Raw genomic sequence first — 25,915 nt, 5'->3', positions numbered from 1 at the left:
GAGACAATGCATGTGCCTGGCACAGAAAGAGTGCTCAAAGTGGTCATTATTATTATCCACTGTGTTCTTTCTTACCTCTGAACCCCTGGAGTGCTTGCTGTCTGTGCCACTCATCTGGCACTTAATTATCTACTAATTGATGATATCTTTTATTAGCTATTTAAATTCTTATTGTTTAGCTTTTTGTGTATATGTGTGTGTTTAACTTTCCAATTAGATCTTAAGCTCCTCCAGGGCTGAACCAGATGCCTTCTTTATACTCTCAACACAGACTAGCAGAGAGCTAAGTAACAAGCAGGCACTCATTAATGAACACTTATTAAAATGGGTAATAAAACATTGAATACTTGTGTAGTTTTTTCACAACCAGGATCTCCCTTAATCCTTGCAACAATCCTATAAGGCATATATTGTTATCCCCATTTACAGATGAGGAGACTGAGGTTCACAGAGAGAGAGTCACTTGCTCAGGTTCCAAAAGTAAGGGCTCTTTGTGGTCTCACAACAGCTTCCTTCAGCTTTCAGAAATCCTGGCAATGCCTCCCTCCCAGGCTCTAATGACCAAAACACACCTTCTCTGCTAACCCAGTTAAGCATCCCTGACACCGCTAACATTCTTTCCATGTGCTCATGGGAAGAGATGTTGAAGATATATCATTAAATGGAAAAAGCTGGTTGTGAAAGAGCAGGGGCGCACACCCACCCACAGCAAATACATACCACCTAGAAAGCTGGCTGCAAGGGCATCTATGGGACCGCTGGTCATCTTAGGGGTGGGGTCGTGGGTGATTTTAACTTTTTCTTGCTCACCTGTAGTTTCCACTACAAACATTCATACTTTATACATTGAAAAAAAGCAATACAAGTTTTGTTTTGTTTGCTTACTTGTTTAACAGAGACAATGTTGCAAGCCTCCTAGTTGCCTTTTACTAACAAATGCTCCTAGTGGAGGCAACCTCATCCCTCTCCCTTCCTCCCTTCTCACTCTGAGCCAGGTGGGCAGAGACCCATCGCTGGCACTTATTAGTCACAGGTTTGAAATGCAGGGGTGGGTTGGGGAGGTAGAAGTGATTGGTGTGGGGTGGGAATTTGGGGATTCTTTTATCCCTTGCTTCTCAAAGGCTGACAGGCTCTTGAGGAGTGGAAATGACTGGTAATTAGTGAACCTTCTCCAGAGTATACACGAAAGACACACTTCACAGTCTCTGTGACCTCTGCAGCCCGGTAAGTCTTTGTTATGTAGATGCTGTTAATTGGGTGAGTCACTTACTGCAAACAGCTTCAGGAGAGAGCACAGTGGGCTGTTTCAGGGAGGCTTCCTACCAGGGCTTCTAACTCAGGAATTAGGGGGGTTGACAGCAATGGCCTCCAGGTAACTCCACTCTCACCCCCCATAGAAATGAGAAGTGGTCCCCACGGTTAGAAGTCAACACAGCAAGCTTTTAGGGCATCTTGAGTATGAAGAGTGTTAACTGATGGCCTTCATCCTCCTCCTCCTCCCTCTCTCCATCTCCTTCTTCTTTCCAGTTTATTGATTATCCATTCTGGGCAAGGCTGGGAATATTTTGAGATATAAACTGGATTCCCTTCATTCAAGGAACTGACCACCTAGTTGGGAAGTCAGGAACAGATATGCATGGACATAACACCACCAAACAGCAGGCATCAATGTCAGGCCCAAGGAAGATGCATTAAATTGACATTTCATACCCTGGAGCAGTCACCAAAGACTGGACCATTAGGGAAAGCCTGTTCACATGAACAGCAGGACTTGGAAGGTGTTCTGGGGAGAGGGATTCCCAGGATTCAGAGACTTTACAAACAAAAGCATCTTCAGGTCACTATCACACCCAAAGCCGTGGCCCCCAGCACCCTAAGCGTGGTGCAGACGTCAGAGGCACAGAGTGCAGTGTGGGAATGACTCATGGGTGCTTGGGCAGGCTGTTGGTCCTAGAGAGTCCCATCTGTTGCTTTCCCCAGAGGAGGACACAATGTATGAAGGCTTTCAAATGCATCATGTCCCAAACGGAACTTATCATGTGGTATTTTGGAGAATGACAGCATCTAAGCTCCTTCATCCTTTGCTCCCAAGCAGGTATTATTACATCAAGGCAGTTGGGCGGCAATCTCTTTGCAAGCATCCCCTTCTGTCCCCTTGTATCCCTCTAGCTGCACTCTCTCTTAAGGCCCTTGCCACCCTTTCTAGGGGTAGGATAAACTTTCAGAGTCTGTGAGGACATTTTCCTACTCTCTCCCTTCTCAGCCATCCTTTCCCAAACTGTCAGATTGATTGCTCTAAAATGCCAATGTGCTTAATTTTACTCCCGTTGTCCTCAAAGTGAGGCCTAGTCAGCTCTTTTCCGTCTGGCCCCTACCTGCCTCTTTTGCTGTCCAGATCATCAAGGTCACCAATGACTTACAAATTGTTAAATCCAATGTTAATTCTCAGTCCTCCATTTACTTTCCTTTAACCAGCACTGGACGCAGTTGATCATGCCATCTTCCTTTCAGTCCTTCATATTGTATTTATTTATAACATTTTCAAACATATGAAAACCATGTAAAGAATAGGACAATGAATGCCCAATACCCTTCACCTCAACTCACCAGCTGGCAACACTTTGCCACATTGGTTCTCCCTGTTCTCCCCACCCTGCCACACACAAGTTTTGGGAACCATTTGAAATCTGTGGGCATCTTGATGGCTACTCTTAATTTCTTCATGTCCTAAGGAAAAGGATATTCTCTTATGAAACCACAAGACAGCACAATGAAGAAAAGTAATGTTAATTCAATATTGTCAGTAATATCATCAAACAGTTCACATCTAAATGTTCCCAGTTGTCCCTATCATGTCTTTTTAGCTGTCCCTCTTCCAGTTCCAGTGTTCAATAAAGAAGCATGCATTTGACTTGGCTGTCATGTCTCCTTGGTCCATTTTTATCTAGAACAGTTCTCCTAGCCTTTTTGTCTTTTCATTATATTATTTTGGACAGTCTAGCATTATTGTCTTATAAAATATTCCACTTTCTGGATTTGTCTGTTTCCTCACCCATGGATTCTGGTTAAATTTTTTATGGTAAGAACAGCATGCAGGTGGTGTGTACTTCCCATCGAATCACATCAGAGGCCCATGATGTGAGGTCGTATCACCCTTGGAGATGTTGTCTGAGCTGTTGGTTAGGGTTGTGACCCCTAGATCTCTCCACTGTAGAGGTACATTTTCCCCTTTGTAAATTCCCCTTTGTCTGTGGGGTGACACTTTGTGTCTATTTTTTATTTTATGTTATTTATTTATTTTGAGACGGAGTCTTACTCTGTCGCCCATGCTGGAGTGCAACGGCATGATCTCAGCTCACTGCAACCTCCAGTTCCCAGGTTCGAGTGATTCTCCTGCCCCAGCCTCCTGAGTAGCTGGCATCACAGGTATATACCACCACACCTGGCTGAATTTTGTATTTTTAGTAGAGACGGGGTTTCACCATGTTGGCCAGGCTTGTCTCAAACTCCTAACCTCCAGTGATCTGCCCTCTTCGACCTCCCAAAGTGCTGGGATTACAGGCGTGAGTCACCGCGCCGGGCCTGTGAGGTGATACTTTAGAGGCCATGCAAATATCCTATTCACTCCATGCTTTCAACATCCCCTGGTGATCCTTGGCAAGATTGGTTTTCACCTTGGGAACCTTGTCTTTTCCGATCACTTTCTCTTCTTGGTTCCCAAGCCCTAACTTGCCTTCGGTTCTTCCTTTCCTCTCCAGTTGCTCCTTCTCAATCTCTTTGTGATTCTTCCATTTTCTTTGACCTCTAACTGTTGGAGGGTTCTAGGGCTCAATCTTCAGATCTTTTTAATCCTGTCTTGTGACTTTATATGCCACCTGAAAGCTGAAGACTCCCAAATTTCTAACTCTAGTCCAGATCTGTCTCTTGAACTCCACACTCGTATCCAATTTCCTTCTTGTCGTCTCTACTTATAAGCCTCAAAGTCAAGGCCAGGCACATGGCTGACGCCTGTAATCCCAGCACTTTGGGAGGCTGAGGCTGGAGGATCACTTGAGCTCCAGATTTTGAGGTTACAGTGAGCTCTGATTGCACCACTGCACTCCAGCCTTGGTGGCAGCGAGACCCTGTCTCTAAAACCCTGCCAACGAAAAATAAACATCAAAATCATTTTAGGCCGGGCTTGGGGCTCATGCCTGTAATCCCAGCACTTTGGGAGACCAAGGCAGGCGGATTGCCTGAGCTCAGGAGTTTGAAACCAGCCTGGGCAACATGGTAAAACCCCTTCTCTACTAAAAATACAAAAAATTAGCCAGGTGTGGTGGCGGGCACCTGTAATCCCAGCTACTTGGGAGGCTGAGGCAGGAGAATCACTTGAACCTGGGAGGCGGAGGTTGCAGTGAACCGAGATCGTGCCACTGCACTCCAGCCTGGGCGACAGAGCAAGACTGTCTCAAAAAACAAAACAAAGCAAAACAAAAAATCTCAAACTTACCAGGTCTAAAAATGACCCCTGATGCCCTTCACCCTCTAATTTGCTCATCCATTTCAATTCATTTATTGAAAAAATATTTGTTGGGCTGGGTGTGGTGGCTCAGCCTGTAATCACCAATACGTAGGGAGGCCGAGGCAGGCGGATCGCTTGAGCTCAGGAGTTCGAGACTGGCCTGGGCAACATGGTGAAAGCCTGTCTCTACAAAAACTACAAAATTTAGCCGGGCATGGTGGTGTGTGCCTGTGGTCCCAGCTACTCATGAGGCTGAGGAGGGTGGATCGCTTGAACCTGGGGGCCAGAGGTTGCAGTGAGCTGAGATCTCGCCACTGCAGTCCAGGCTGGGGGACAGAGCCAGACTCTGTCTCTGTCAAGCAGAACAAAACACAACAAAAAATAAAATCAAACTATTTGTTGAATGCCTACAATCTGCCTGACTGAAGCTACACTTTGGGAACAGAGTAGTGAAAAAAACAAAAAAACAAAAACAACAAAAAACAGAAATTCCACCCTGTGGAGCTTACTTTCAGTAGGGGAATCAAAAATAAATAAGTAAATAGAGAGTAATGAGTGCTGTTGAGAACCATACAGCAGGGAAGGGGGACGGGAGCACCAGGATGGACAGGGTGATTAGGGAAGGCCCCACTGAGAAAGTGAGATGAAGCTGAGACTGGCAGAAAGTGAGGGATGGAGCATGACAACTCTATCCTGCTGGTGGCTCAGGCAAACACCTTGGAGCTACGCTTCACTATTGGTTTCTTACACTTTCCATGTCCAATCCATCAGAAAATTCTGTTGATGCCATCTTCAAAATACATCCAGTCACTGTTCACAGTCCACAGGATTCCTGTGACAGGCTGCTGTCTGGCCTCCTGGCCTCTGTCCCTTCTCCATGATATCCATTCCCAGCACAGCAGCCAGAGCAGTCTTTTATTTTATTTTTTTTTGAGAGACAGTCTCACTCTGTTGCCAGGCTGAAGTGCAGTGGCCTGATCTCGGCTTATTGCAACCTCCACCTCCCGGGTTCAAGCGATTCTCCTGCCTCAGCCTCCTGAGTAGCTGGGACTACGGATGTGCCTCACCACGCCCAGCTAATTTTTATATTTTTAGTAGAGACGGGGTTTCACCACGTTGGCCAGGATGGTCTTTATCTCTTGACCTCCTGATTCGCCCACCTTGGCCTCCCAGAGTGCTGGGATTACAGGCATGAGCCACTGCGCCCAGCCAGCCAGAGCAGTCTTTACAAAATGTGAGTCAGATCAGGCCCATCCTCTGCTTAGGACCCCCGATTCAGCCGGGAGTGCTCACGCCTGTAATTCCAGCACTTCGGGAGGTCGAGGCAGGCAGATCCCGTGAGCTCAGGAGTTTGAGATCAGCTTGGGCGACATGGCCAAACCTCATCGCTACAAAAAATTTTAAAAAACATTAGCCAGGTGTAGTGATGCGCACCTGTAGTCCCAGGTCCTCTTGTGGTTGAGGTGGGAGAATTGCTTGAACCTGGGAGTTTGAGGCTGCAGTGAGCTGGGATCATTCCACTGCACTCCAGCCTGGGTGCCAGAGGAAGACCCGGTCTCAAAAACAAAAACAAAACAAACAAAAAACCCTCTCCATCTTAGGTGGAGTACAAACTCAAGTCCTAACCTCAGCCTATTTGGCCCTACATGATTTGCCCCCTTCACACCTGCCCTATGACTTCACTTATCATTACTATCCCCCATCACTAACTCCAGCCCCAACGTGCCAGGCATCCTCCTGCCTCAGGGCCTTTGCACTTGCTGTTCCTATTGCTGGGCACATTTCCACCCTAGAAGTTTACTTGACTCTCCCCCACTTCCTGCAGATCTCAGTTTCATCTCAGTTTCTCAGTAGGGCCTTCCCTGGTCACCCTATGTACCCGGCACTCCTGTCCCCCTTCTCTGCTGCACTGTTCTCCACAGCACTCATCACACTGTATTTTCCTTATCCCCTTCCCCTTCCCTTTCCTTTCTTTTTTTCTTGTGTTGCTCTGTTACCCAGGCTGGAGTGCTGGGATCATAGCTCACTGCATCCTCATCCTCCTGGGCTCAAGTGGTCCTCTTACTTCAGCCTCTCGAGTAGCTTGGACTACAGGCGTGTACCACGATGCCCAGCTAATTTTTTTTTTTTTTTTTTTTTTTTTTACATTTCTCCAAGGTTTATTTCAGTGTGTTCATAATGTTGTTTAACATAAACACACAGACATGCAACAAGCCCATAAGAATATACTAAGGTGAACTTTAGAAAAAAATAATATCGTATCTAAGTTATATGTGGGTGTGTGTGTGACTATGTATACATACACAGTATATGTAATATCAATACCACAAATAGTGTTTATACCAGTATTTGACAAACCATTGGTTAAATGTGGTCTACCACTATTTTTATAAATAAAGTTTTATTGGAACATAGCCAAACTTCTTTGTTCACATATGGTCTACAGTCATTTTTGCACATTTTTTGGTATTTTTGTAGAGACAGGAGAAACCACATTTGCCAGGCTGGTCTTGAACTCCTGGGCTCAAGCAATCCACCCACCTCGGCCTCCCAAAGTGCCACCACGCCTGACCTCGTCATTTATTTTCTGTTCTCCTACTGAAAATAAGCTCCACAAGGGTAGACACTTTCTTTTGTTTTTTTTACAGCTATGTCCCCAGAGTTTAGATTCCTGTCAGGCAGATAGTAGGCACTCAACTAGTATTTTTTGAACGAATGAACTGAATGAATAAATTTCTATCACCTTAGCATAAGCTATAAATCCTCTCAGGTCTAAAGATGTACGGGTATCTATAATGTCTGCATTCTCTACTGGCTACTAGTAGCTATTTCAGTGAGATGGGAGACCAGGGTGTGCTTAGGAATGGGGTTCAGGGTTCAGACCATAGCCGTGAGATGGAACACATGGATCCAAGGTTGACATGTGTCTCACGTGGCTGTGTGCTTACATGTATGTTTGTGGGCTTCTTGTTTCTCTTTTTATTTTGAGACAAAATCTCGCTCTGTCACTCAGGCTGGAGTGCAGTGGTGTGATCTCAGCTCACTGCAGTCTCCACTTCCCCGGTTTAAACAATTCTCCTGCCTCAGCCTCCTAAGTAGCTGGAATTATAGGCACCCGCCACCACACCTGTCTAATTTTTGTATTTTTAGGGGAGATGGTGTTTCACCATGTTGGCTATGGTGGTCTCAAACTCCTGACCTTAAGTGATAACCTGCCTTGGCCTCCCAAAGTGTTGGCATTACAGGTGTGAGCCACTGTACCCAGACTGTTTGTGTGCTTTTGTGTGTCCGGGAGATTCTGTCCCAGTGCAGACATGCTTAAGGGCCAGCACTCCTTCTGTGTTTCCCTCTTCAAGAAAACCACAGATGCTTTATAGAGCTGTGGAACCTCTGTGTGTCCATGAGTGACTCTGCTTCCAGCTGCTGCATCCTGAAGCCTTAGCCTACCTGTGATTTGGAGCCGAGGAGCAAATCAAAGCCAGGTGCAGCTGTACTGGAAGACTCTTCTTTCTGGCTGGGGTGACACTTTGTCCTTGGAAACACTTGAGTTCAAGTTCACCACTCAAACATAAGCAAAGTGATACATGAAACTAAAAGAATGTATTTGCTATTCCCCCTGCAAACACTTCTCCCAAGGCCTTCCCATGGCTGGCTCCATCTCATGATTCTGACTTCAGCTCAAATGTTGCTCCCTTGAGAGAGGCCTTCCCAGAATATTCCACAGCTGTCTGAGGCTGTGCAGTTTGTGCATCACAATAGCATTGTGCAGAAGGGGTGAGTGGGGCCAAAATCCAGTCTGTGATGCACTCCTCAAGGATTTCATAAGAAAAAGGCTTTGGAGGGCGAGCAAAGATCTTGGACACTGTGCCTAGGTTAGCACCCCCCATCTCCCATACCCTGTCTCACATTGTCCACTTTTGTCTTCACGGTATAGATAACTGCTATCTGAAATGAGGTATTTTGCTTACTTGAAATTATGTTTCTACTTGTTAGCTGTCTTCTCCCACCATAATGTAAGCCTCACAGGAGTAAGGACTGTATCTGTCTTGTTACTATTTGTCCTTCCAGTGCTCTACACATAGTAGGTGCTCAATAAGTATCTACTAGTGAGTAGTACTTATTCTCTTTCTTTTATTTTTATTGATACATAATATATATGTATATCTTGGGAATACATATAATACATTCATATAATTTGTAAAGATCAGATAAACGTAATTTTTTTTTTTTTTTTTGAGATGGAGTCTTGCTCTGTTGCCTATGCTGGAGTGCAGTGATGCAATTGCAGCTCACTGCAACCTCCAACTCCTGGGCTCGAGGGATCCCCCTGCCTCAGCCTCTCAAATAGCTTGGATCATGGGTGTGTGCCACCATGCCCAGCTAATTAAAAACAATTTTTTTTGTAGAGATGGGGATCTCACCATCTTGCCCAGGCTTGTCTCAAATTCCTGAGCTCAACTGATCCTCCCACCTCAGCTTCCCAAAGTGCTGGGATTACAGGTGTAAGCCACTGCACCCAGCCTCAATATAGTTCAGCTATATTTCAATATAGTTCAAATATATTTACATATTTGTCTTTATGCTAGGAACATTCAAATTATTCTCTCCTAGTATTTTGAAATATACAATAGATTTGAGGAGATGTGCATTTTTATCTAAGTAATCAACAGCACCTTAGATCAGTTCGCATTTGAGGAAACTGAGGACCTTAGGAGTGCAAGGATTCATCTATGAGCACCTAGCAAGTTAGTAGCAAAGCTAGCTCCTGAACCCAGCTCTTCTAGGCTAGGGCACTGCCCACCACAAGGCTCCAGCAGTATCAACCTTCATCTGGCCCTCAGACTCTGGCACTGGTGGTGCCAGGTGCACTTGATACTTGCTTTGCCCTGGGTTCACAGTGGCGAAGAGAGCCTGGGCTTCTTTTGGAGAAGTGGGAAGAGAATTGGAATTAATATTGGTAAGTCACAACAGAACCCTCATGTGCACATTATTATTATTGCCCCCCCATATATTCTAAAATAATCCCCACAAATAATTATAAAAATAAATCTTGGTGACAAATTTTTTATTTTATTTCCAGGAACACATTTATTCATCATAATCTCTTCAGGGGTAGGACAAATTGGAGCACGGAGTAGTGAATACAATTTGCAAATAGGCAATATAAATAGAGAGAAAATTAATATGTATTCCTCGGCGCTCTAAAAGGAGAGGAAGAACATTAATAGCCATTTCCTTGCAGATATAACTTTCAAAATGTTATTTCTGATCCATCAGCTTGAGGCTCCATATGAGGAAAATGGTTGCAACGTGACAAGAAGCGATTAGATGTGAAATGGCATCTTTCAGGTGCTCCTCCCAGCCTCCTTATCCTGTTTTCAGTGGGACATAGGAAGAGTCCTGTTTTCTTTTGTGGCCTGGAGTCACCTGCTTATTTGCTGGGTGACCTTGGGCAAGTCCCTTCTGCCCTTTAAGCCTCAGTTTCCCTCATCAGTAACTGGAGTAGATGATTTCTAAAGCAATTTGGGATGATCATAAATCCAAATTGCTTTGGGAGTACTTCAGAAAAATATAGATATGGGGGACCACTTTAATGAACTGACTGCCAAGTTCTGTGTATTTTAATTGAGGGTGGGAGGAACCCTTCCCCAATTTCCAAGTGGCAGAACCTCTCCAAGTCAAGTTGGGATTCTGGAAAGGTGCTCCCACTGGAAATAAGACAGTTGGATGGGTTCTCTTTCCCTCTTGAAAGTCCAACGTAAGTCCCCCTCCTCCAAGTCAGCGATGACCTGCCTCCCAAGCCCAGCCAAGGACTTGGAGTTGCAGCGAGTTCCAGGTAAAATGGGAAATAAGATTTGTTTCTCACTGCTGTTTTCAGGATTTGTTAAAATAGTACCAAGAGATTAGCAGATAGTAGTTTTCATGGTAAATTCTCTATTCTGTGCCAATCTCCTCCTTTTTTGTTTTTAATTATAAAAGTAGTATATGCATGTTACCAAAATCACAGAAGAAATGGAGTGAAAAGCAGAAGCTCCTTTCCCACTCCCACCTTCCTCAAACCCACTCCCTTCTCCACAGCCAGCTAATGTTTGCATTTTACTTTACTTTTATTTTTCTAGCAAGAGAATCTTACTATGTTGCCCCGGCTGGTCTCAGTGCTCAATTATAGGTATGAGCCACCATGCTCAGTCCTATTGTTTGCATTTTAACAGGGAAACAATGACAAAACCTTTTAAGACCTAAAGAGAAGGAAAACAGCCAGATGCGGTGACTCATGCCCGTAACCCCAGTACTCTGGGAGGCTAAGGTGGGTGGGTCGCTTGACCCCAGGAATTCAAGACCAGCCTGGCCAACATGACAAAATCCTGTCTCTACAAAAAAAGTACAAAAAAATTAGCCAGGCGTGGTGGTGAGTGCCTATAGTCCCAGCTACTTGGGAGGGTGAGGCAGGAGGATCACCTGAGCCCTGAGGTCGAGGCTGTGGTGAGCTGTGATTGTGCCACTACACTCCAGCCTGGGACCCTGTCTCAAAAAAAAAAAAAAAAAAAAAATTAAAAAGGAAAACTAGAGGCACTGAGAATAATAAATTAACATTTATGGAATGAACACTCATGCTAGATATTATGATGGTATTTAATATATATTTTTAAAAATTCAATTTGTTCTGATTGGGAGATACTGGAGGGGCTTTGGAGCACAGATCATCCTCAATCCCCTCACATATGTGCAAGTACTTTGAAGAGGGCCCTGGAAACCTCTCTTCTTTCCTGCACTTCCTAGACTTTCTCCTTTAGGCTGAAAGGGGGCTGCTTCAGCAACAAAGAGCATTTCATAAGCAGAGCATTTCTTAAGCAGACACCCCGCTTTTTTTTTTTTTTAATTGAAATCTGAATGTGGTGAGTCTGAACTAGGGCCCAGGGCATGATTAATTACAGCAACCATCTTAACCTGCCCAGGGGCTGGGCCTGAAAGAAATGAAGCCAGGCTGAAGATAAATGCAGCTAAGGATAGTTAGGAATTCTCACAAAACTTTGTTAACTGGCCCTGTTCTTCTTTCAGCTGCTAATGCAGAGTTGGAAGATTTAAGGAATCAGTTCCTGTTTCCCTGGTTCTGGCCGACCCCAGAATCAACTCCCTTGATTGGAAATAAACAGGATCTTCCTTTTTGTCCCCAGGAATGTGATGGAGGAAAGACTCTAAGGCAAAGGGCCTCTTCTGCCAAAGCAGAATAACAATGATGACAATAGGAATAAAATATTGCCCTCTTCATCAAGGGCGATAAGGAAATCTCCAGTTGTATGAGTTGAACCTTGTTGCTCTCCATGTGCCTGTCAGAGCTCCAGAATTCACAGGCTCAGGGTGGTCAGCGTAGGTTCGATTTGCCCTTTCTGTCTTGTGGTCCTCCTGAGTGCACTTGTACAAGCTGGGCTATGGCTTCAATTTGGGGTTCAGAAAACAGGATCACAATGACAGCACTTCTTGTTGACACAGTGCTGTGAATGTCTGTGTACAAGTCGGAGCGTCTCTCCTGAACAGTGTGTACTAGTCACAGATGTCCCTAGTGCCTAGCACAAGGCCAGAAGCTGGGGAACAGCGGCTGTGAAGTAAGATGGGGCAGGATAGGAAGCTTGCAGCTCACTTTCAATGAGTCATGGAATGGTGTGAGAGGACCGTGACTGCATGAGCCCATCTTTTACCTCAGTGCTCCTGTGGCTGGGGCAGAAAGAGCTGTGTTCAGGACGAAGCCCCTACGGGACTTGTCTGTTATTTTCACCCTTGTAAACTCTTTGTATTCCGGAGGAATTATTTGTCTAGCTCCTAGGTCAGTCTTATCTCAGTGTTTTTGTTTGTGTGTGTGTGTGTTTTTTTTTTTTTTGCTCTCTCCCCTCCCCAAGGGAGGGCTACATTATGGAGGAACTTCACTATCTTCACTATTTCTGTTTAATCTTCGTTTTTGTTTGAAACGGTGATGAGGAGGTAGAAGGATGTTCCCCCTCCCGGCTTCCAATCTTCCTTGGTCCAGGGACACAGATTATTTTTCTTTTCCTTTTACCACTCTCCCTTTCCCCCTTCTGTTCCTTCTATTCTCCTTTCCCCTCCTCCTTCTCCTTGTTCTTCTATTCTGAAGACTAACTCCATAAAGCTGAGGAATAAGGACAGGTGAATCCAGTTTGTTTCTGCTGGTGTCCTCCCCCAACAGCATTCAGGAAATTACTTCTGCTACGGTCTGAACGTTTGTGTTCCTCCCAAATTCGTATGTTGAAGTCATAACCTCCAAGGTCTTAGGAGGTGAAGCCTTGAGGGGTGATTAGATCATTGGCGTGGAGCCCTCAGGAATGGGATTAGTGCTGTTATAAATGTGGCCCACAGGAGCTAGCTTGTCCCTTCTACCATCTGAGGACACAGGAAGAAGGCCGTTGTCTAGGAACCAGAAAATGGGCCCTCACCACACACCAAATTGTGGGTGCCGTGATCTTCAGCTTCCCAGCCTCTAGAACTGTGAAAAATAAATTTCTATTGTTTATAAGCACTCAGTTTATGGCATTTTGGTATAGCAGCCCTAGTAGACTAAGACAACTACTTTGCTCAAGAACTTTCAATAACTCCTTATTGTTATCAGTTTACAGTTCCAACACTAAAGCCCCCCTCCAACAGAGCTATCGTGATCTTACTTTTTGTGATTTCTGCACATGATCCTTCCCCACACCATCAACTGGCCTTCTTGATGTGTTCACAGAACAGAGACAGCAGTGGGTGGGGAAGCATTTCCAGCCGACACTAACAGCTTCTGCGAAACCAATCAGAGGACAGGAGAGCTGGGACACGTGGCTGAAGAGGTAAGAATTGATGGGATTATAAGAGATCTTCAGGGACATACTAGAGATTCTGAACTGTATTAATTATTAGTTGATTAGGAGCCATTGAAAGATTTTAGGTAGGATCAAATTGGGCTTTTAAAATGGTTGCCCTGGGGCTATGTGGAGGAGGCAATAGTAGTGAGAGGGTGTGGAAAGGGGGAAAGATACCTGCCCACTATGGTGACATTGGTAGTGTCTGCAGAACAGCCTATGCTCAGACGACCCAGCTGTGTATGGAGGCAGGGGGATGGATGAGATGACCTTCAGTAACTCCCTTCTGGTCCGGGAAGCGAGAGCCGTTCTCTAATCTCATCTTTGAGTCGGCTTGGGCCTCTTTCCACAAGTCCTCTTCTATCTGTCAAAGCCCTTCTAGGAAAGCTGAGCTGAAAGGCAGCTGCGGAGGGCAGAGTGCTGGCTGGGCCCGGGCTCACTTCCTCCTTTTCAGGCCGGAAAAGCAGACAAAAGTGGACAATGGACCAGAGAGGGCGCGTCCAGCAGAGAAGGAGGGAGGAGGCGGGGGAAGCTGGTCCTTGGGCCAGCAGGCCTGGGAAGGTTCCCTTTGATCCCCTTATCTCTGGAGGGTAAGCTTTCTTTTTTGGCCTGCAGGACCTTTTGTTGCAGCATTTCCTGGAATTCCCCAAAGTAAACACAGTCAAGACTGCATTCTTACTGCTCCACTCTTCTGAGTCTGCTCCTCCCAGCTGAGAGAGGGGCAGGAAGGTCAACCCTCCGAGATCAACACTGCTCATCAAAATGCTGACAAGGGCCCACCTAACAATGTGTTAGGACCAGGGCTGTCTGAGAGACGATGCCAGTTAAGGCTGGGGTGGCTCTTAGCTGCAGCAGGAGTGTAAGATGACAACCAGTTGATATCTGGTAGCTTTGTGCATCCTGGGCTTGGAGGCAAGAATAGGCAAGGAGAAAATTTGGATCCTTTCAGAGAAAAACAGGCATGGGTTTAGGGATTTACCTGCCCACTGGGCCTACTTTCATCCAGACAGGAGGCCCATGGCCAGCTCTTCCAGATGGGGTGGGTGGGGAACAGCACGAATGACCCCACTGATGACTTTAAGCCTCACAAATCTCTTTCCCTCTGAGGAGCAGGAGAAGAAAAGCCTGAAACTTGGGGTCACCAGCCAATTATCCTTCCCCAGGGTTTATTATTGTCAACTCTTAGAGGCCACAGGGAAAGGATGGGGTGGTCTTAACCAAGCCCACGTTTTATTTACAGGGAAATTCAACCCCCCCAATCACCCCCTCCTACAAATGGAAACTCCGCCCCACCAGGAGTCCTTCAACCTTCTAACTTACCAGCTTTGGTGGGGAGGGGAGTTCAGCCAAGAGGCCCCTGCTCGCTGCAGCTGAGGGCCCTTATGTAACGCAGCTTGCGAAATGCAGGAAAGGCCCGGCTGGCTACAGCCCAGCTAACGGCTCAGAAGGGGCGCCCCTGATAGGAATCCCCCCACCTCAGGCCTGGCCCAGACTAACGCGATAAAGTTGTGGGCATGGAGTGTTGGGCATTGGGACACCCGGGGAAGGGAGGGGCGCGGGGAGTCGGGGTCAGGCCGCCGTCGGGGCGCGGGGCGCTGCGGGCCACCTGTTGCAGCGGGCGGGCAGGGCTCACCTGCGCGGGGGCCGGGCCGAGGGGCGGCGGCGGCGGCGCGCTGTGGAGCTGAGGTCCCCGCGGCCGGCCCGCGCCTCCGGCTTCCGCTGGGTCAGCTGACTGCCCAGTGCGGAACTGTGCGCCCGCCGCGCTCCCCTACCGCGCTCCCCGCTGCCACCGCCGCCGCCGCGCCCCCGCGCTCCGTGCCGCGCGCCCGCCGCGTCCTGGCAGCCATGGCCGGGCTCGTGGTCAGTGGAACTCAAGTAAGTCCCGGCCAGTCCCGCCTCCGCCCGGGGCGCAGTCCGCGTGGGGAGGAACAGCGGCGCACAGGGGTTCCCCAGGGCCTAGACACCCGTGACCCCGCCTCAGGGGGCTGCGTCTGCAGGCGGTGAGCGTCAGGTGCTCAGGTTCGCCCTAGTGGGGCGAGTACAGACCCTGTTTCGGGTCTGGCACACACCCTGGCTCTGCGGGAAGAATACCCCCAAGGTCCCCCGTTCCCCCCACTTCCCTCTGCCCTTAGCGCCTCACTGAGCAGGCCCAGCGGTACTTTTGGGGGCCCACAGAAAATGTTCCAATTTCATAATCCGAATTTTTAAAACTTTTGGTCAAATAATCCATTTTGATAAATCACATTGATATATAGTCATCTTTATACCAATACAGTTGTAATATATAAATTTACTTATTTGTAAATAGAGGAAGGGGTTTATGTAGGCAAAAGTGTCTAGGGTACCCAAAGTCCCAGCACATCCCTGGAGATGAGGGTGCTGGTGGGCCCTGCGCTGAATGGGCTACGCCATAGCCAAAGGCTGATGGAAGGCTACCGACCTCCAGTTCTATTTCCACACTCGATTTCTTGAACAGGAGTCTGTGACGAATGGCAACACGCCAGTTTCAACCCTGGGTGCCAGACACCCAGACTTACATGCTTTTAGCTCTGTAGTGAAGCCTCAGGTGTTCATGGCTGGAGGGATGAACCCAGCAACGCTGGGACCAGGTGTCTTTCTTACCTGCTGAAAAAGCCAGTTCTCTGTCTTTAACCTCTTCTCTTCTCTGATGAAGCCAGAGCCCTCTTACTTCCCACCTTTCCCTGCACACCCTGGAGAAATAGTTCTGAGTTTTTGAAGCTCTCCTCTTGGATTGCCTAAGGCAGGTAGTGTCAGGCACAATTGGATTTTGAGATTACTTTGGGCTGAAGGGAATGATTCTTCCTTAGAGGAGGTTCTAGGGGTTTTTACAGCTCCTACAGATGCAGTGAGGGCCATCTGTGCTGCCCGTTAAAGTAGCCACTGCCTGTTTTCTTTTTTTCCAGAGTCCTGTCATCAGGTACACATGTTTATTGAGTGCCTGCTGTATGCCAGGCACCATGCCAGGTGTTGTTGGAAATAAGCCTTTCCTTTGTCTCTGTACACCACCCTATTTAACATTTTTGTTGCTTAGGAATGCTGGCTCTGTCCCTTGACCCACAGCCTGGGAGGAGAGAGCTGGAGAAAGACTAGAGTTCGAAAATGAGCTACCAGCTTTCAGAGAGGCTAAAAATGACCGGTCTTGTTCAGCCATCGGGGAAAGAGTTTTTTTTTTTCTCCTGGGAGTTACTATGACTGCCTGGAGGGAGGGGCTGGACAAGAGGGCCTCTTCCTTCTCTTGGAGTATCTACCTAAGAAGGAGGGTTCCCCGCCCCCCAGACCCTGGGTCTCTGTGTTTTCAGATGTGGTATTCTCCCGGTGTACCTTGCTACAAGTTCAGGGGGCTGAGCACTTTCCTGTGCTTCCTTTCCCTTTGCTCTTCCTGTGTTTCCTAGATTTGATTTTTCCTGCAACACCTGTTCTTAGCCTACTCCACACAGCCCAAGGGCATTCATGGAAGTGTGGGTGAAGCATTTTAGGCCCTTGGGGACTGTTTTACTAGACCGAGTTGCCTGGGGAGGAGCTAAGAAGGTAGGTTGGGAAAATGCCCCTGGAGAGTCTTAGTGCCCCATTTCCCAAACTGCCCAGGTTAGTGGATTTGAGTGCCTGGCCCCGGAGGGTTGTGTGTGTGTGTGTGTGTGTGTGTTTTTTTTTTGACATTCTGCTCCCAGTGATTTCTAATGGCTGCCGTTTTAAGAGGTAGCACCTTGAATGTGGGTAGCATGGAACAGTACTTGTCAGACTTTAGTAGATCCTTCTTAAAGGGAGGAAAATGAAACCCGCAAAACTTCCCATGAGCCCATCGTGTGAATATAGTTTTTATTACAGTGTTACTCAAATATAAAAACATAAAGCCAGATACAAATTTCCCATATCCAGAGACCTATAAATCCCAAATAAAGGGATGGTTTAAGTGCAAAGAAAAAAAACCCTATACAATTAAACAATTTAATGAGATGAATGCTGCTTGGCTTGAAGTTAAGTCACTGCTTTTTTTTTTTTTTTTTTTTTTTTTTTTTTTTTTTTTTTTTTTTTTTTGAGACGGAGTCTCGCTCTGCCACCCAGGCTGGAGTGCAGTGGCCGGATCTCAGCTCACTGCAAGCTCCGCCTCCCGGGTTTACGCCATTCTCCTGCCTCAGCCTCCCAAGTAGCTGGGACTACAGGCGCCCGCCACCTCACCCGGCTAGTTTTTTGTATTTTTTTAGTAGAGACGGGGTTTCACCGTGTTAGCCAGGATGGTCTCGATCTCCTGACCTCGTGATCCGCCCGCCTCGGCCTCCCAAAGTGCTGGGATTACAGGCTTGAGCCACCGCGCCCGGCCAAGTCACTGCTTTTAAGGCCACTGTGGGCTGACTGCTGTGGAGCTGGTTTTTAGGAGCTCCACAAGCCTGTGATGCCACATGCCTGGGGATGTTGCAGTCTTCCTATTGCTTTTCTCTGTAAAAGTCTTTTCATTTGCCATGGGTCTGACTTCATTTGGCTTCTCTTGGCTTGAATGCATCATTTATGTTCAGCATTAAGTCATTTCTCTTTTCCTCTAGCTTATGACAACTTAATACGATTGTAGACACAAATACAAACTTGGAATTTGGGCACTGAAATCTTGTGCCCAAGAGATACTGGAATAATGAATCCCTTCTGTGGGGAGAGTGGTCTCATTCAACAGCTGTTTAACAGAGTGGCCACTGGGTGCCAAGGACAGTGTTGTGTACTTTTAATATGTTGGCTCATCGCATTCCTGTAAGTACAATAGGGACAATAATATGCATGGGGCTGTTTCATGAGGATTGAATAGATAACAAGCACATGATAGGCATTTAATACATGTTGGTTTTTACATTATTCTTAACACCTTTGGAGGAGTTAGTGTTAGTCCAGTTGCAGAAGAGGAAACAGACTCGAAGATGGTGACTTATCTGCGACAACACAGATAGCAGTGGCAGTACCGGGAATCAGATTTCTACCTATGGTTGTTTCTACTCCAACCGCTTCCAATACCACACATACACTTATTTATTTATGAATGAATGATAAGGGCTTGCTCTGTTGCCCAGGCTGACATGCAGTGGCGCAATCATAGCTCACTGCACCCTTGAACTCCTGAGCTCAAGCTGTCTTCCTGCCTCAGCCTCCTGAGTAGCTGGGAATACGAGTATGCACCACTGTGCCCAGCTCAGTATTACAAATTTAAAATCGAGGATCTCCCACCCCTGGCTAGGGGCAGGCATCATAAAATAATCTCCTCAACATCTGACTGTTGACAAACTCATCTCCAGAAATGCCCTGGGAGCCAGAAAGTCCCAAAGCAAAGTGAAACCTGCAGTCTTCTAGGTTTGGTCATTTTCTGCAGCTTCAGCTCGGAGGGATTGGGTGTGTATGTGGATGGGGACCCCTTCCAGACTCTCCTTTCCCTTTCTAGTTTCCTCTCCATAGGGATCTTTAACTTGTTATATTTTCATTTGCCTGGTAATGGTGTCCCTTCCTATTATTCCACACAGGGTGGAAGTCTTAGGGTACAAATTATAGAAAACAGAGAAATGATAAGTTCGAATCTTTGTTCCTCAATGCAGTCTAAATCAAGGTAATTGACTAAATGCAGTGGTGTTCTGAATATGCTCTTGCTTCTTGCCATTTAAGATATATTACGGCCGGGCGCGGTGGCTCAAGCCTGTAATCCCAGCACTTTGGGAGGCCGAGACGGGCGGATCACGAGGTCAGGAGATCGAGACCATCCTGGCTAACACGGTGAAACCCCGTCTCTACTAAAAAATACAAAAAAACTAGCCGGGTGAGGTGGCGGGCGCCTGTAGTCCCAGCTACTTGGGAGGCTGAGGCAGGAGAATGGCGTAAACCCAGGAGGCGGGGCTTGCAGTGAGCTGAGATCCGGCCACTGCACTCCAGCCTGGGCGGCAGAGCGAGACTCCGTCTCAAAAAAAAAAAAAAAAAAAAAAAAAAAAAAAGATATATTAATCTCTGTATCCCATCTCCCTTTTGCTGAAGAAGCAAACTATTTTTGGTTTGGCTCTTCTGGCCTTGCATCTTACATTAGGTGGTCCTGTACTCTAAGAAGCTTCCTGACATCCTGAGAAGTAATGTCTTCCCTCAGAAGCACTTCTTAAGTCTTTTTTCTAGTTTCAAGCGTTGCTTGCAATATCTGGCAGTGACTGCTTGCTGCTTTTAAGCCTTTTCCAGCCGATTTGAGCCCTTCAGCCTGGTCGGCTTAACTCACATCTCTAAAAGCTTCTACTTTACCACAGGGGTTATCTAAGCATGCAGATTACTTACCAAGTTGGTTCTCATGCTAAACTTTTGAGACTTGGTCTTCACATTTGAGAACAATGAGAACAACTTGTATTTTTCTTAGTCTTCCTGGGATGTCATATAGTTAAGACCATGTAATGAAACAGGCTGCTGACATCTCATCAGATGTTGTGAGTGATCCAAATGCTTTGTGGTGATAACTCTCCTTGGTGCTCCTGTTTCCTTTGAATGGAACTCCTAAAGAAGAAAAAGGGAAGCAAATATCCCTCTCTTTTCCCAGGCTCTAACACTCTTCTTGGGCCCTCATTGTAGCACCATGGGAGAAGTTCTTGCCCTTTCAGCTCAGAAGACTCCTTTTGAAGCCAAAACATGATGATAGATGCACCATTGGCATTTGCTGATCAAGAAAACTCGTGTCTGCCTGGCATGGTGGCTTGTACCTGCAATTCCAGCTATTTTGGGAGGCTGAGGTGGGGGGATTGCTTGAGTTCAGAGTTAGAGATCAGCCTGAGCAACACAGCGAAACCCCATCTCTTACAAAGAAAAAGAAAAAAAAAAAAAAAAAAAAGAAATCTCAAACCCACATGTGGATTTGTAAACACTCCATGGCCCCCAAGTTGGAAGTCCTTATTTATGGTATAGGACTTGATCTGGGCTCTGTCACTAAGAAGCTGTATTGTGCTAGGCAGGCCTCTGGAGTCTTAGTTTCCTTGTATAAAACATAAGAAGTTTTGACAAACTGGGTCTCTATGAGATTTAGTCCTTGGCCATTCTAAGAGGAAAGAACTCAGTTTCTGCATCTAAAACTCAATGTTTCTACTATATATATCATAGAGGTCTTGACTGATAATATGTACAAGATAGTGGTGCAGGCTGGGGTGAATGGGATGGATTTTCTGGTGCCATGGGCCTGGGGTTCACTGTGAATGTACAATACAGAAGAAGCTGCTGATTAAGCAGAGATCCTGAGGGGGATCGAAGTCCCCAGATGGACTAGAGCCTTATAGCCACAGTCTCTCTTTGGCGTGTTATTTCTCTCTCAGCTTGGAAGCAGAACTTAATTTATTACACAAAGAACTGTGAAGAAAGATGGACCCCAGGTAGAAAGAGGAGAGACTGCTAGATTGAACTTAAGAGTCCTTTATTTTTTAGCCTATATCTTCTTGAGTCAAAATTACTTTATTGGAGTCAGCTATTTTTCTGTTCTTTCTCCTTCTTTTCTCTCCTAGAATGAAGTTACTGAAGGAGAGTGGATATAGGATATTGCATTGTCAGCAGTTTGTCCTTAGTGGATAGGAGAAGGTTGAGAGGTGACTGGAGATGTTGAGGGTGTCAGGGTTCAGTGTAGCTTATATTAGGTTGAACCATGTAAAAGAGCTATTTTGTGGTTCTAAAATGGATATTCATAGCTCACATGGTTGAACCTAGTATCTGAGGATGTAAGATGGTCACCGTAGTCTCGTTTCCCATGAGGAAACACCTCCTGGGGAATCTCTTTCTCATTCTAAGAGATCTTTGTCTGTATATGTGGAAGAATGTGATTTGTAGGGAAACCAGAAGAAGGTTGTAGCCGTGTGTTGGGCTTGGATTTCGAGCTGGGGGTTAAGCATGTTGTACTTTAGGGAAACAGCGTGCATTGTGGCTCATTGGTCAGCTCAGCCCCATGGGTTTATTTTATGGTTTGGGGATTAGTTGCCAGTCTGCCCACAGAGTGCTGTCTGTAAAAATGGGTTCCAAAAACTGGGTGATTAGGGTAGTGAGAAAGCCCACTGACCTTCTCACAGGCGTCAGTTCTGGAATCAGTTCAGATTCAGTTCAGCTCAGCCTTTTAATATTTGGGCACATACAGGTACTTAATAATAAATAATCTGTAATAGATAGAAGAATGCCCAGGGAAACAACTTTGTGCACAGAGTGGGATTGACTGCCAAAGGCCTCTGGAGGAGGGACATTCAGGAGCCCCGGGCACACATTGTTGCCCTGTGGCCTGCAAATCAGCTTTTTTTGGGTGTGGAGGGCATTTTGTACATGGTGGCAACTGGGTGGGATTGGTGGTCTGGGGAGGTTTTCTTTTCCAACCCTGTTTGTTCCAGCACCCTGAAGGTTGAATGCTGGCAAGTGCACCTGCTGTGTGTTTGATGAGGTAATGTGCATACCAGGGTACTGGGGGGCAGTGGAGGGGAGGGAGAAGAAGGGACAGAGGAGCAGCTGTTGCAAAAGCCCCTGAGTGAGAGGGCGATTGTTGCAGTTATATCAACATGCCCTGATATTCAGGTTTCTTTTGGACACCTGAATCTGGCCAATTTTAGTCCAATTTCCATTGTCCTGGGATTAGTCTCCATCATGTTAACTGCACCAGGAAAGGGGAACTGTTGGTGGTGTCCTTGGAGCCCCCAAAGCTGATTTGATCAGGGAAAGAGTTACAAATGTGGCCTTTTTGTGTGTGAGAAACATGCGTTTCAAGTTGCAGAAGCAATCATTGGATCAATAATTTCAGGGTTGGGAGCAGCTGGGTGATTTCCGTTTGCCACATTGTTTCTGTTCCATTTAATTTCCAGGTGTCCTACATAGGCCAGGACTGCAGAGAAATTCCAGAGCACCTTGGCAGGGACTGTGGACATTTTGCAAAGAGGCTTGATCTGAGCTTTAACCTTCTGAGGTATGTAACCTTCACAAGATGTAGGCCAGGCCTGGGAGGCCCAGTCCTCCCGGGTACTTTAGGGCTGGCAGATAAAAGTCAAATATTCCAACTCCACATAGGGTGGCCTTTTATTCAGCAGGAGGCTCTGAGAGGTGTGGAATCACGCCCCAAAGGTTTGACTGTGTCCGGTGATTCCTTGGCTGCCTTTTTTTGTGCTGCTGAAGATGCCTAGGCAGCATGTTGAGCCTCATCCATTTCATACCAGTTCCTATGAGAGGGTCATCATATTTTCACTGTGTTCTTTTCATTTTTCATGGATACCTGTGTAGACAGGTCAGAATACTCTTGGGGAAGGAATGAGATGGAGCTTGCAAGAGTGTTTTGGGGTGTCTAGGTGTGCTTTTTTTAGGATAAACACATGTCCCAAAACATTCATCGAGTCACAGGTAGGGTGTGTGTATGTGTGTGTTTTCTTTCTTTTGCCTTTTTATGAATTGGAGCTTTAAATGTTTGTGATGATAATGTCTCCCAGATGGTGTTTCAAAGCAATTTAAACACTGTTGGTGTGGGGTGGGTGGGAGGGAAACTCTCTGACAACTGTTCAAGTCTTGGCAAAGGTAAGTGTGATCTTGTATATTATTCCAGTGGAGAATACAGGCAGTTATTTCCTTTCTCCCTAAAAGGTTATGCCTTGTGCCTGATTTGGGGGCTTGGAGGAGAGAAGTAAGAGGTACTTGGAAAGCAGGTGTCAGTGGGATAAGAGCAGGGGTCAGGCAGGGCGATTGCTTTTCTCCTAACAAGCTGGTGCCACCCAGGGCTTTTTCCTCAGTGCTCTCCTTGAGAGCTGTGCTGCCCTCTGAGTGGGACAGACTGTTCTGGGGTCAAAGGAGAGATGAGGAACCTGAATTCCATTCCAGGGCCCAGGCACTTTCCTGCTTCTAGGCCTTGGAGTCTTCATTTCCCACTGCTGAATCTGGATACTTGGGAATTAGAAATTTGAGGGAAACTGAACACAACTCAGAGCAATAAGGCACAAGAGGTAAAAGAGAATTTGTTTGAGGTCAGCCAGCGGAACTCCTCGGATGCTGCTCGGGAGTACGCGGCCACACAGAGCTGCGCCGTCTCCAGGAAAGGGGCACCCTGAGGGTTGTGGTGGATGGAGAGTGGCCACTGTCTCTGTATTCTTCCTTACTCCCAAAGGGTTTTTGTGCATCTGGGGAGAGGTGGAAACTGACAAGTTGTAAAGTAGCACACAGCGATGAGAGGAAGCCAAATAAATACATGCTGACTCTAGAGAAATGAAGGATTTTTTTTTGAGATCTCTTTTTCTGAGCACTTTTTTTGAGTGCTCCAGCTTCCCAGAGCAGACTCAGGCAAAAGGCTCCCTTTCCTGGGCATGGAAGGAGTTCCTCCTGTGTGACCAGCCCCCAGGGGCTCAAGGCACTGGGGCTCGGGGTTGTGGTTGCCCTGAGTAGTTAGTGGGAGCCAGATGTGGGTTTGAGGAGGCTGGGCCCCATGAGGGAGCATCAGTGTATGCGGGTCATGGGACTGGGCTGTCAGGTCTGAGGAAACACAACCATCTTTGTGATGTCCAGGGGCCCCACCTTCTTTGGGAGAGGAGGGACTGGACCTTGGGAGGTGTGTATGTGTGGCAAGAAGGGGCTGTTGGCTCTGAGGGGCTGGATCTATATGGATTTATTGTAGGAAATGACACATCCTAGATGCAGGAAAATTTAGTAAGAGGGTGGCTGAAGAGCGGATTCAGAAGGAGAACACCGAAGATTTGTATTTTCCTTTGTTGAGAGGAGACACATTTCTGTAGTGTTGAGTTTGAGTTGGTTTCACATCTGGTAGGAGCCTGTTCTTGTCCGTGTTGTCGTCAGTGTGTGAGCTCCACACTGGATTGTAGCTGAGTTTGGGCAGGGATGAGCAGTGGAGGGGTGAGGTCTAATGTTCAGAAAAAGTTTGTGTTTAAGGACTTGGTTATGCTGGAGACAGCTGCAGACCAGAATGGAGAAAAGCACTCCTGACTTGAGTTGGGTGTGCTTGGGAGTGGATCACCTTTGATCTTCTTTATTTACCTAATTGGAGGGAGGAGCAGGGGAGGCAACACTATTTCTCTGGGGTGTTAGAGGAAGATTTGAGCTTATTTGGGCACTGGTCTCTATCTTTGCCTTCAGCTGAATCAACATCTAAGATGTTTTAGATGCTTAGCTAATTCCTCTTAAAAAGAATAAGCAGAGGCTGGGCATAGTGACTCACGCCTATAATCCCAGCAGTTTGGGAGACCAAGCCGGGCAAATCACCTGAGGTCATGAGTTCAAGACCAGCTTTGCCAATGTGGTGAAACCCCGTTTCTACTAAAAATACAAAAAATTAGCTGAGCATGGTGGCGGATGCCTGTAATCCCAGCTACTTGGGAGGCTGAGGCAGAAGAATTGCTTGAACCTGGGAGGTGGAGTTTGCAGTGAGCTGAGATCACACCATTGTACTCCAGCCTGGGCAGCAAGAGTGAAACTCTGTCTCAAAATAGAGAGAGAGAGAGAGAGAGAGAGAGAGCGAGCGCGCGCAATTAAGCAGGAGAGGGAGAAAATAGGGAGAAGAGAAGAGACAGGAGATTCTAAACTTACCTTCCAAATGAGTGGGGATGGAGTGGATGACCCAAGCTCTCTAGGCTTCAGGGATCATGATATCCAAATGAAATATTGTAAATCCATATCCCATGTTCTGTAGAAAGTTTCTCCCTAGGCCCCTCTGCCCCTCACTATTTCCATGGGATTGCAGGGAGCATGTTTCCCAGTCAGACTGCCTTGCACCCAGCACACTGCAGCTCCCTGACCATATTTCGGCTCTGTTGTCTGCTATTCTTCCTCTTGAGCAGCCTACCTGGCCCCACTTGGGATATCCCCTTCATTTTTCCAAAGCCCAACACCACGTTATTACATACTGACTTGTACTGCTAGCTGAAGGTGTAGTGAAGAGGGTTGGGTGGTAATTGTGGCACACAGCAGGAGATAAGTTTGGGATAGCACTGTTCCTGGACATTTTTGGGGTTCTGCTTGCCACAGAGAATTTCTCCCTGGCAGTGCCTCTAATTAGGGTCAGGCCTCCTGCATGTGACTAATGCCTCTTTCTCCCAGGCCCTTTCTCTCTTTTCCATGCCACTTACCATCTTTCCAGAGCTATCCTCAGAAGCACAAAATTCTTCCCTTGTTATATACAGAAAAATTAACCCTTTTCTCTCCTTCTAGAACATCTCTACAGGCTTTTTTTTTTAACCTCTAAAAGTCATATCAGGATATTGCCTTAAACAGAGCAGTACCTTGATAAATAAAAACTTTGCACTCCTCTGGGTTGCAAGATCAGCTGCAGTACATTTGTGTTTTAGGGCAAAGTTTACTTTTAGACAAGGAGTTCTGTTTATTCAGTTTTTAAATAGTTAATACATGCACATGGCACAACCTTTAGAAGGAGCAAACATGCAGTGAGAAGAAAGTCTCATTTACACCATGTCCTTTAGCCTCCCAGGTTCCCTTTGTACATTTACCTATTGTTACTCAGTTTTTGTGTCATCTTCCAGAGATATTCCATGCATATACTAACATGTGATTTTTAAATCTTTTCCCAACTTTATTGAGGCAT

The 25,915-nt window shown here is 46.5% G+C and overlaps 1 protein-coding gene across 4 annotated transcripts in view; it reads left to right on the top strand.

Moving 5' to 3' along the window:
• The first annotated feature begins 15,097 nt into the window (after positions 1-15,097).
• Positions 15,098-25,915, top strand: part of LRMDA (leucine rich melanocyte differentiation associated) — a 1,147,456-nt gene continuing 1,136,638 nt past the window's right edge. For 3 of the 4 annotated variants that reach the window (XM_030940313.1, XM_030940311.1, XM_030940314.1), the window contains exons 1-2: positions 15,113-15,228; positions 22,191-22,291. In XM_030940313.1, coding sequence (XP_030796173.1) covers positions 15,199-15,228; positions 22,191-22,291 — 131 coding nt within the window. In that variant the 5' untranslated portion in view covers positions 15,113-15,198. Of the gene's footprint in view, positions 15,229-22,190; positions 22,292-25,915 lie in introns of all 4 variants that reach the window. The other variant, XM_030940310.1, reaches the window with a different exon arrangement.

This window comes from Rhinopithecus roxellana, chromosome 11, assembly GCF_007565055.1.
Source record: "Rhinopithecus roxellana isolate Shanxi Qingling chromosome 11, ASM756505v1, whole genome shotgun sequence".
Lineage (NCBI taxonomy): Eukaryota > Metazoa > Chordata > Mammalia > Primates > Cercopithecidae > Rhinopithecus > Rhinopithecus roxellana.
Note: the sequence above shows the minus strand (reverse complement) of the source record. Positions and strands in the feature narration are given on the sequence as shown.